Source organism: Anas platyrhynchos, chromosome 3, assembly GCF_047663525.1.
Source record: "Anas platyrhynchos isolate ZD024472 breed Pekin duck chromosome 3, IASCAAS_PekinDuck_T2T, whole genome shotgun sequence".
Taxonomy (NCBI): Eukaryota; Metazoa; Chordata; class Aves; order Anseriformes; family Anatidae; genus Anas; species Anas platyrhynchos.
Genome location: NC_092589.1, coordinates 120,403,688 through 120,415,040, shown reverse-complemented (window position 1 = coordinate 120,415,040; position 11,353 = coordinate 120,403,688). Strand labels below are relative to the sequence as shown.

The following is an 11,353-nucleotide window of genomic DNA, read 5'->3' as shown; positions in this document are numbered from 1 at the left end:
GATGTTGCAGATGACTGGAGACTTGCAAATGTGACACCCATCGATAAGAAGGGAATGGGCCCAAGTTGTGCCAGGGGAGGTTCATGCTGGAAATGAGGAGACATTTCTGCTCAGAAAGAGCAGTCAGGCGTTGGGATGGGTTTCCCAGGGAGGCAGTGATGTCACCATCCCTGGGGGTGTTCAAGGAGAGGTTGGACGTGATGCTTGTGGACATGGTTTGGTGGGTGACATTGGTGATGAGGTGATGGTTGGACCAGATGATCTTGGAGGGCTTTTCCAACCTTCATGATTCTAGGATTCTACAGGAAAGCTGGGGTGGGACTCTTTATCAGGACGTGCAACAATAGGACAAGGGATAATGGCTTTAAACTAAAAGAGGGGAGATTTAGCTTAGAAACAAGGAAGAAAATCTTTAATATGACAGCAATGAGGCACTGGCACAGGTTTCCTAGAGATGCTGTGGATGCCCCATCCCTGGAGGTGTTGAAGGCCAGGCTGGATGGGGCTTTGAGCGACCTTGATCTAGTGGGAGGTGGCCCTGCCCATAGCAGGGGGATTGGAACTAGATGATCTTCAGAGTCCTTTCCAACCCAAACCATTCTGATTTTATGATTCTAGGAGAATTGTGGCTCACCTTGAAATGAAACACGCAGTGACCAGTCCAGTCCAACTCAAACAGTTTATTAGCAAAGACTACAAAGCATTATAATGAATCACCACTCTTGACAGCTCTTCAGGAGACTCTGGTCATTGGGTTTGCAGCAGGATTGCAGGAAAAGTGCACAGTAAACACCCCCTCCCACTGCGCTGGTGCAGGAAGAGCCACTTCCATGTTCTCCAGACCATTTTTGTCCAGACCACTTTCGTTCTTGACAGCACAAACGCTAAGCTCACGCACTGCTGACAGCTGCTGAGGAAGCTGCAAAGCTGTCTAATTCTCTACATTGGTTATAAAAGGCTTTTACCCAACACAGAAGTGCTTGGTAAAAGCAGTTGGGGTGGCTAGGAGCTGGAGGGAACTTTGCCAGGCCCAGGCTCATGAATACGAATGGGTCATGGAAGTGGGGACACATCTTAACCTAGGACATATACCTAATAACCACACAGTTAAAAATCACTGTCTAAATCCTCAGAGGCTGCTGCATTAATTGCTTTAATGGCATCAGAAAAAGAACAGAACCTGAGTACTGAGTTTATGAATGCAAATAAGAATCCCAAAAAACAAAATAGCCGAGTTCCCCACAAATGTTCACCTGCTCGCAGACCCTGCTGTCCTTTCTGCAAGTGTGACAAGTATTGCTGCAGGGAAACTGTTCTTTTGCCAGTGTCATTTCTTTTCCCATAGCAGCTGATATAACTGGTACTTGCTAATGCTGCTTTTGCTTTTCATCTGGCACTTGGTCTTGATCTTGGCGGTATGACTACTTGCTACCAGAATGTCCTTCTAGTTTGCTTTAAGACAAAGCCGATGTCATTATTTCTGGCAAGAAAGGAAAAGGACTTGGACTTTATCACACAGCAAGGGAATCGCTGAGCAGCAGCATGAGAAGCACTCCTCAGTTCACCCAACATTGCAGCAATTACATTTAGTTTTATTGACATGGTTTAAGTCATAATCATTACAACAAGATTTTGTGGTTATCCTCATAATATGATCTTCTAAAATGCAAAGCACTTGCAGTTTTTCCTTCATACCAACTTAGCCTACCATTTCTCCAGTTCAGCGAGTGCATTCTGCTTTGTAACTGTGTGCCATGAAGCAGGGATTTCTCCTTTGCCATGAAATTTCCCATTGTAGCATTGTTCTAGCTGTGTCCTGAAAGAAGACACAAACCATTTCCAGTATGCTTGCATGGATGGATCAGGAAGAATGCTCCAAGTGGAATATGGAGGTCCTGCATCCCGGTATTTCTTGTAGGGGATCCATGTGTCTTCACCAACCACAAATGTGCAGTCACTTGAAACACTGCTAGAACAAATATCAATGACTAGCTTGTCTGTTTCATGCCATTTAGATCCTCTCTTTTCATACCATCTGTATCCTCTCAAAACTTCTGGACGATGGAAGACAACCCGGTGGTCTCCGTCATGGTTTGGCATAGTGTTAGTGCAAACAGCCCCACAAAATGGACACTGCTCCTGGCACCCTGCAAACTGCTCAGCCAGTATTGTGTGAGGCTGCCTTTCAAAGGAGCTCATACAAGCTTCTTCAAACTCTTTCCTGAGATCATCAATAACGGGAGACAGTGCTTCTGTCATGGCATTATTCAGGAACTCTACGTCTGTTATCTCCTGATGTTCAATGCCCTTCAGGTCGCTCCTGGGCAAGCTTAGCACATCTCCGAGTGCTCTGCAGAATTCATCCAGCCAAAGAGAGATTTTATCCTTTCTGTCTTTTCTGTCTTTGACAACCGTGGTTGATGCAAAAACAGCTGACTTTATGCTTTCATAGTAGTGAGAGAGGGATTCTCTTAAAAACATCTCTAGCCTTTTGTTCTTACCTAAACAGTATGTCTCAACTTTTGTCTGAATGTAATTATTTAAAAATTCTCCTGGGGCATTAAGGTAATGCTTGAAATTTTCAAAATTTTCTTCTTCTGCTAGGAATTTCAGCATGTAATTTTCCAGAGTGGACCTATTCCCTCCAAAATCTGGAATTTTCTCCTTCACGTCTCGAGCTATGTCAAGAGCTGTCTTCTCGTAGATGACGTGTCGAAGAGCTGGGGCAATCTTGCTGCACAGGAAATCAGCAAATGTTGTGATACAAGAGGCTCCTTGGCAGGAAATCTGGAAACATTTGAAGAAGTCTTCTCTCTTGCTCTCCAGGTAGACGACTGGATTATTTGCATTCCTGAATGCTGCATGCATGTCTTTAAACCTTTCTGCTGCCATTCTGCACAGGTGCAGTGATAAATCTATTTTGTATTCTTTATTAAAAGTGTAATTTGCAGTGTTAGGAACAGACTTCATACCTTCCTCCACTTCATTTAATATTTCATGAATAAAAGTTCGACTGTAATCCATTTTGTCCTTTTCCTTCTTCTCAATGTTTTCCTTCACACGCATTATGATGCTATCTGTAATGCGTTGCATGCTGTTCTCATCTGCATCGCCCAAACTCTTAGAAAAGATGATGTAACTTTTCTTCTTAGACACATGTTTCTGTATGTCAAGAGAAAAGTCAGGCTTTTGGGAAAACGTCCTTATTCGTGTATCTACGTTAGGCTCCTTAAAGTGCTCTAGAAGGACATTTTCTATGTCCACATCGATGTCCACCTGTTCCAGAGGGGGAGCAGCAGAGGACACTTCAGCAACCCACTGCTTCCAGATAGAATTGAAGTGGTTTCTCAGTTCACTTTCACTTAATTTCTGGCCTTTTAGAGACAGGGCCAACTCTCTGCTCTTTCTCAGGAGCTCATTTTCATATTCAGACTTCCTCTCATCCAATTTACTCTGGCTCTTCTTTACTTCTATAAGTTTCTCACACTTCCTTCGCGTTTCAACAAGAAGGGACTCTCTCAGTTCTTTCAGCTTCAGTTCTGTGCTGCATTTCCACTGGATCAGTATTTCACGGTCTCTGTCTTCACTGAAGAATGTTTCCATGTTCTTGGTGATGGCATCACTTCTCTCTTGTACCAGTTTTTCAAGGTGTTCTGTGGTGACATTGTCCAACTCCCCGTTCCGCACCTTGTTTTCCAGTTTCATTTGCAAGTCTAAGATGTGACTTCTCAGCTGCCAGGTCCACTGACTAAATGCAGTTTCCAGTTTCTTGTAGGCAGCAATCTCCACTGAATTCTTGAAGCTGAAAATGAAGTTTTCATTCAGCAAGGCATTCCACAGGTCACTAATACGAACTTTCAAGCTGGAGAGCCTCAAAACGCTGCTGTGCGATTCCTTCTTGGCAGCTTGGAGAATTTTGCTCTTTAATTCCTGGACGTTCTGGCTGTAGGTGGGGTTGGGCGGTGCCATCGGTGGGTTTCCTTCCCACAGGTGAGCAAAGTAATGAATGTGGGTTTTCACGTCAAAGCGGATGACGTCGCTGAAGCAGGTGATGTCACAGAATTCCTGCTGGGCCGCGGTCACGGTCATTTCATCCAGCTTTTCCTGCAGACGTCTTTGTCCTTCCATGTTCTTTTCCTTTGCGGTTATTTCACCCACGTTTTGGTGCACAAAGAGGCAGCCTGGGGAAATATTAACTTGCTTCATCCTCAGGAAAGCCTGCACAGCAATCTGAAGGACGTCTTGCATTTCTGAAGGATTTTCTCCAAAGATGTTGATCAGAGTCATGTTGCCGATGCCGATGACAAAGGTGGCCAGCTCATTGTCGTGGTTAAGTGACTGCTTATGGGTCATCTCTATGGCATGAAGTCCTTCTGTGTCAACAACGAGCAGGTAATCAAAGCTCAAGTCCTGTTGGAGCTTCTCGTCCCCTTTAATGAGCTGCATAAATGCTCCCCGGGTGCACCTCCCTGCGCTGACGTTAAACTGGAGACCAAACATGGCATTCAGCAGTGTTGACTTCCCTGTGCTCTGGATGCCAAGCACGGAAAGCACAAATACTCGCTTGTCCCCTAGCTTCTCAATTAACCTGTCAAAGACGGCTCCAATCCATTGCAGTGGTATGTAAGAAGCATCACCATCCATCAGCTCAATGGGATACCCTAAAACCATCAGATTGGCAGCAATTTCAGGTAGTTTGACATACCATTCTTCTTTGGAGTTTGTTGATTCCAGTGCCTCATAAATCTGCCCCACCTCTCTCAAAATATGCTCAAGGCCAATGGATGAATCATTGATTTCATCGGAAAGGGCATCTAACTCATTCCTCAATTGAGTTTTCAGGTCACTTTTTCCATTGCTTTTCTTTAATGCCAGGATTTGAGACCATACCTGATGATACTCTCTCCTCAGCTCATCAAGTTGATCAGAGGAGATGTCGTCCATGAAGATCTTCATCCACTGCAGAAAGTATTTCTTGGTATTGTCTGGCTGTGACTGGAGAAAGCCAAGGACTGTTTTCATCAGCTGATTGAGGGGAATGGCTTTGCCTAGTTGCTTTCTTCGTATGTCAGACTTCTCCAATTCTATTTCGCACCGATGATGCTCTATGCTCTTGTTCTTCTTTTCCTGCAAGCGAGTGAGTTCTTTGTCCTTTTTACACCACATGTACCACAGTTGTCCCTGAAGAGGCAGTAGCTGTGATTTGATCTCAGACAACTTCTCCTTCTTCAACAGATTCACCAGCGTGATTGCTGTTTCTTTGGCTGTCACGCACGCTTCTGCATCTTCATCGACTAAGAAGCCGTGCTGGCGAGCTGTGCTCAGGCATGCATTGAGGCTAACAAGCGTGCTCGACCCTTCCACTAGGTCTCGGATGGTTTTTGTCAGCTCACCCACTAATTCTGCTTCATTTCTGTTCTTGATCCCTATTCTTACGTTTTGGCCAGATCGGCCAGCTGCTATGCTCTCTTTCTCAGTGAAAAGGCAAACCAAAGGCCTCTGAGACTGCCATAGATCATGTAAAATTCTCCTGCCTTTCTTCTCATTGCTCTGATCCAACTCAGAAACAAGAACCACATTCACGGCAGAGATCTCCTGTAAAAACTGCAGCTGGGGTTCGTGTTCTCTCGTATCTCCGTGCAGGTTACAGAAAGCAACAGGGCCGTCAAAGCTGTCGCTGTCGCTGCCAGGGGGAATGTACCAGGAGATCTCCACAACACCTTTCATCAGGAAGCAGTCTTTGGTGCTGCCTTCACAATGTCGGTGGAAAAAAGTGTCATGTTTCTTCCTGCTCAGCAGGACATTCAGGAGCTGAGACTTGGAAGAGGAAGGAGAGCTGCCGATGCGGAAGAAAGACACGACAGGCATCTCTGCCTGATAAATGAGTTTGTTGTTGTGACTGCTAATCCTTTTCTGCTCTCCCGATTTCAACGTCCCTTTCCAGCTCTTCTTGATTTGGCTGAGGGACCAGAGAGGGAACTCTATCTGTGAAGTGCCCGGGTTTGGTACCAGGAGGGGTAGTGCAAACTGGCAGAAAGCGAGCTTGGATGAAAGGTACTGTCTCATGAAATCATCAGCACAATGAAAAATTGCCATCTGGAGGTCCATGGGGTGCACATGACTCTCCCTGCTTGCAGATTCAGGGGCTCCTTTGTCCAAGTCACTGAGAAAGTCATCAAAGGAATCAGAGGGCTCGTGCTCCTCCCCTGAGGTGTTTGGTGTGGGAACAACTCCCGGCTTACTCGCCTCCTTGCAAGTCAGGTACCTCACCCGGTAATCCACGGTCAGGAGCCTTTGCAGGAAGTAAAATGGTAGCTCGCTGTCCTTGCTGGGCTGGCTGTCATGTACAGATGTCTGGTGTATTATGTGGAAATCTTCTGTGCCCATTTTTCTTGGATAGTACCTTTCCAGCCCGAGGCGCTTAAGTAACTTGAGGAACTCTGGACTTGCAGTGGCTTGACTTGCTTTAGATTTGCTACTTTCTGATTTAGGTTTACACTGACTGGGAGGCTGCATGCCTTGAAAAGCATCTTCCAGGTCTTTGATTATATCGTCTTTCTTCAGGTTGTCAGATGTGTCCTCCACTTGCCCATCGATGAAGGATTGCAAATCTCTTTCCAGCATCTCCCAGTCTTTGAATGCATTGTGCTTTTCGAGGAGAGCTTTCATCTCTGTGGACCATGTGTTTTTCATCTTTTCTTTCATGAAAACTAAGCGGTCATTCTTCTGCTCAGGGGTCATCTTCTTGTTTTCGGATGTTATGGTGAGCCCCCTCAGCAGCAGGAAGGCCTGAGCTCTGCAAACATCCTGTTCCTTCAGGCTCTGATACTCATTATGTGCCACGCGCATTTCCTTTATCATGAAATTAATTTCTGGACACCCAAGGAGGCACTGAAAAGTGCTGCTTTCTACTTGGTATCCTGTGCTGGTTGTAACTAAGAGCACTAAGAGTTCTATGTCTTCCTGTGCCCTTTGCTGCAGATACTGGAGCAAGGAAGAAACAGACTGGCTTGCAGTGAAGGTGGCTTTGATCTTTGCGTCATGAATGGCAGATGCAGAAGTTGCTGGTGCGTAGGTGACTTTCATGATGTCCTCCTTCATTTGCAGCAGTGTTGTATTGAGATCTTCAAGACTGGAAATATTGGGAGTTTTGTGCTCCTCGTGGAAGAGCCATTGCATAATGAAGGAAGCCCTGGGGAAGTCCCTGACAGAATAGATGTGAGGATCCAGCAGGCACTGCAGCAGAGATTTGATGTAGGTGGTGTTTTCTGGAGAAGACCTCTGGCAAAAAGAAACAGTGTTCACCAGGAACTCCTGCAATGCTTTGTCTGACAGACATATGTTGATCCAGACACTGTGATTCTTTGTTCTCTTATTCAGACCCTGTTTAAAATCTAGCAACATGAGCAGTTTCTTTTCATCCACTGTCCCCTCCCAGGTCTTCACTTGCTCCAGGAAAGCTCTGGCCTCTTCTACGGCACTGGCCAGTTCCTCTCCAAAGATCACACCAGTGCTGCGATTCGTTAGCGCTTCGTAGACAGTCCTGAGGCTGCTGCCCATTTGATGGGAGGATTTAAAATCGCTGCTGTGGTTGGACAGGATTATGTCCCACACTGGGATCAGCTGAGAGCCCCGGTCGATCACACACCAGGTTGTGTTATTGGCCACAAGCCTGCATTTCCACTCGGGAAGGGAATCCGTCTCTGCTGGGCCCCCTGTTTTGGTCACATAGAGCTGAACTGCTCTGTGGGTGCTGCTTCCGTCTCTTCCCTCAAATGATGCCTGTGAGCTGGACTTTGAAGCATCCCCCTTCACTCCCCACTTGGTACCAAAGCTGCTGAAGCTAGCCCCGACGTAGCTGTTCAGTGCTTCAGATGTTTGTTGCTTCATCTCATCCCATTGCTCTGCCCTGAAACCTTCGGCAGATGCTTTCCACCAGAATATTCCCCCAAAGTGGATTGGTCCCTGGTTCACGTGGGACCCAAACCTGCTGAAGAAGCTGGCGCACCTGCTCTTCAGTAGGTGGAACCTGTCTGCCTCCTGGGTGATGCTCAGAAGCTGTTCGATGTCTTGCAGCTCTCGCAGGGCTGCGTCTGAGAGGCGAAGCTGGTCCTTTTGGAAGTAGTAGGAGGCCAGAGGGATGTATTGGTACTTGGTGGTGCAAATGTACGCCTGCTCCGAGCGTGACCGACGGGAGTCCTCTGACTGTGAGGACTTGCCGTAATCTACACCTGTTTCAACACTGAACCTCCAGAACGCAGCTTTGACAGAAGCATTGATGCTGAACCCCAGCTGCTCCATGGACTTGGTGAAAGTGGCTTCTGCTGCAGAGGAGGAGAACTCCTTCCTCTCAAGCAGCGACCCTTGCACTGGACCAGTGAGCATGAAGCCATCAGGGACCCTGATGAGTTGCTCTCGCTTTGCCAGCACATCCTCCAGGCTGTTGGTTTGGTAAATCCCCTGCAGAGCCAGGCCTCCCGATGCCCGCCTCAGGACCTCCTCGTCAGAGACATTCTCCCTCTCCTCCATGGACTTCTCCTGCTGCTCCAGTTGCTTCCGGATGCTCACCAGCTCATCCAGCAATGCCTGCTCTGGAGGTGCCCAGTACTCCTTGGGAATGTCCATGGCTTGCTGTAGGGCCTCCTCTTTCTTACTTATCATTTCCTTGCTGTGGTTACGGCTCTTCTGCATTTCTTCCAGCTCCTGTAGGATTGACTTGGCTTCTTCTTGCCTCTGCTTCATCCTCTCCAAGTGCTGTTTCTGCAGTTCATCAACACCTGTTTCGTTGCCTGTGATTCCCAGGAGCCTTTGGAGTGCCTTGGTCTCCCAGGGGTACCGTACTTTGCACTCCAGTTTAAGGTAGTCTTCATATTGCAGATGTTTCAAAGCATTTATTGACTTAACACCCAATATCTCTGACAGTCTGGGGAGCCAGTATTCTTCATCAAGTCCTTCCTTCTCAAATGCTTCTGCCAGCAATTGCTTAGCAATTCGTGCCTTTTCCCCAGCATCTGCTCTCTCCTCCTGTGACTCCATGGCTGTGGAAGGGGAAAAGAGACTTTTGTTACATCAGGTTAGAGGAGGCCACCATCCCTTAGAAGAGGCCTCTCCATAGTTCCCGGCCCACGCATTTCTTCTGCCCTGCTGCTGGAACCCAGCCTCGGGCACCCCTGAAATATGCAGACACAGACAGACAGACACACGCAACCACTGGCACGGCTGCACAAATAGCCATGGACAAGGCGCTGCCTTCAACAGCACCCATGTATAAGATGCTGTGGTGGTTCCGCTCGAGTGGGCAGCCAAGTTCCACCACAGACGCTTTCTCACTCCCCCTCCTCCAAGAGGAGTGGGGAGAAAATACGATGAAAATGGCTCAAAGTTTGAGAGAAGGACACGAAGATCATGCAGAAATTTTTGTTATGAGCAAAACAGACTCAGCATAGGACCTGTAGCCTGTGGAGAGGAGACCACGCAGGAGCAGGTGACCTGGCAGGAGCTGCTGCCCGTGGGGGAGCCAGGTTGGAGCAGTTTTCTCCTGAGGGATGGACCCCGTGGTACGGACCCATATCTGGAGCAGTTCTGGAAGAGCTGCTGCCTGTGGGAAGCCCACGCCGGATCAGTTCATCAAGGACTGTGTCCCATGGGAGGGACCCCACAGCACAGGGGATGAGAGTGACCGAGAAGGAGCGGCAGAGAAGAAGTGCTGTAGACTGACCATAACCCCCATTCCCCCGTTCCCCTGCGCCGCTCGGGGGGAGGAGGTGGAAGAGGGTGGATGGGGGGGGGAAGGTGCTTTTGGTTTCTTTCCTTTGTTTCTCACTTCTCTAGCTTGTTAGTAATAAGCAATAAACCTTACTGTCTCCCTATGCCGAGTCTGCTTTCCCCTCACAAATAATTACTGTGTGGTCTTCTTGTCCTTATGTCAACCTTTGAGCCTTTTTCATCGTATTTTCTCCCCATTCCTCTTTGAGGAGGGGGAGTGAGAGAGCGTCTGTGGTGGAGCTCGGCTGCCCACTTGAGCAGAACCACCACAATGATCTATAATATGTCTTCCATCTCAAACCATTTTAGGATTCTTTAGGATTTGGAGCCTTGGTTTCTCATGGTCGGGTAGATGACCTGGCAATGCACAGACTATGCCTCTGTGGCTGTTTTCAGAGCATGATGCAGGGAGCAGCCAATGCCTGCCCAGGGCCATGGTGGAAGGGCCCTGGGGGAGCTGCCAGAGGAGCATGAAGCCCACTGGGGTGGTGTTGGAGGATGTTGTGGTTTAACCAGGCAGGCAGCAAAGCACCACACAGCCGTTCGCTGGCTCCCCCCACCCCCACAGCAGGATGGGGGAGGGAACTGAAGAAAAAAAAGTTAAAGGGAAAAAAAATATCCAGATCCTTTTAGAAGCTCATCAGAGCGCACTTGTTGAGTGATCTCCCTGTCCTTATCTCAACCCATGAACCCTTTTCATTGCATTTTCTCCCACTTTTCCTATGAGGACGGGGAGAGAGAGAGCAGTTGTGGTGGAGCTCAGCTGCCCAGCAGAACAATACCACCACAGTCCCTTCCAATCCAAACCATTTTAGGATACTATGAAGTGCTAAAAGCCTGCGTGTTGAGAAGAAGACAGTTTAATAGGACAGAAAAGGAAGGGGTAATGATGATGATGGTGATAATAATAAACCAACAAATATCCAAAGCAATTGATACACAGTGCAATTGGTTACCAACCACTGACTGAAGACTAACCCTTGCTTTAGCAGTGGCTGCCCCCTACCCCAGCCAACTCCCCTAGATTTTATTGCTGAGCGGTACGCCCTCTGGGATGGGACATCCTTTGGTTCCTTGGGGTCAGCTGTCCTGCTTCTCTGTCCCCTACACCTGAGCAGAGCCCATTTCCCCTGAGCGAAAAGCCCTGCTGCCCTCCTGGCATCTCGCAGCCCAGCAGGAGATGGGTGAAACAGCGAGCAGGAGGCCAAGGGGTCTCCACATGTGGCCCCTGCCGTGCCCAGTGCATGTCAGCAGAGACCTACCTGCCCTCCCTGGTGCTCTGCAGCTCCAGTAGCATCTCAGCCCAGCTCCCGCACCATCTCAGCGCAGCCCCTGCACAGCCTCAGCCCACCCCTGACCCCACTCTTTATAGAGCCTCAAGCCTCTGCGCTGTCTGCAGTTTATAGGTTGCATGGCAGGGAGATATTTTTTGCTTTCCTGGAAGTCAGGCTATTATCTTTCAGTGCCTGAAAGTGAAACTTGGCAGTTGCTGGCTGTGCTGGAGCAGCCACATTCCCAAGCACTCCTCCAAGGAAGGCAAGGGGAAGTGGAAGAAGCAGGCAGCTCTAAAGCAGAGCCATCACAGAAA

General features: G+C 48.2%; 1 protein-coding gene across 1 annotated transcript; it reads right to left on the bottom strand.

Moving 5' to 3' along the window:
- Positions 1-1,139: 1,139 nt before the first annotated feature.
- LOC140002297 (interferon-induced very large GTPase 1-like) lies at positions 1,140-11,135 on the bottom strand. The gene is made up of 2 exons (XM_072036659.1): positions 11,028-11,135; positions 1,140-9,038 (listed from the first exon to the last, which is right to left on the bottom strand). The coding sequence occupies exon 2, from the start codon at positions 9,034-9,036 to the stop codon at positions 1,705-1,707; it is 7,332 nt and encodes a 2,443-aa protein (XP_071892760.1). The 5' UTR covers positions 9,037-9,038; positions 11,028-11,135; the 3' UTR covers positions 1,140-1,704.
- Positions 11,136-11,353: the final 218 nt, after the last annotated feature.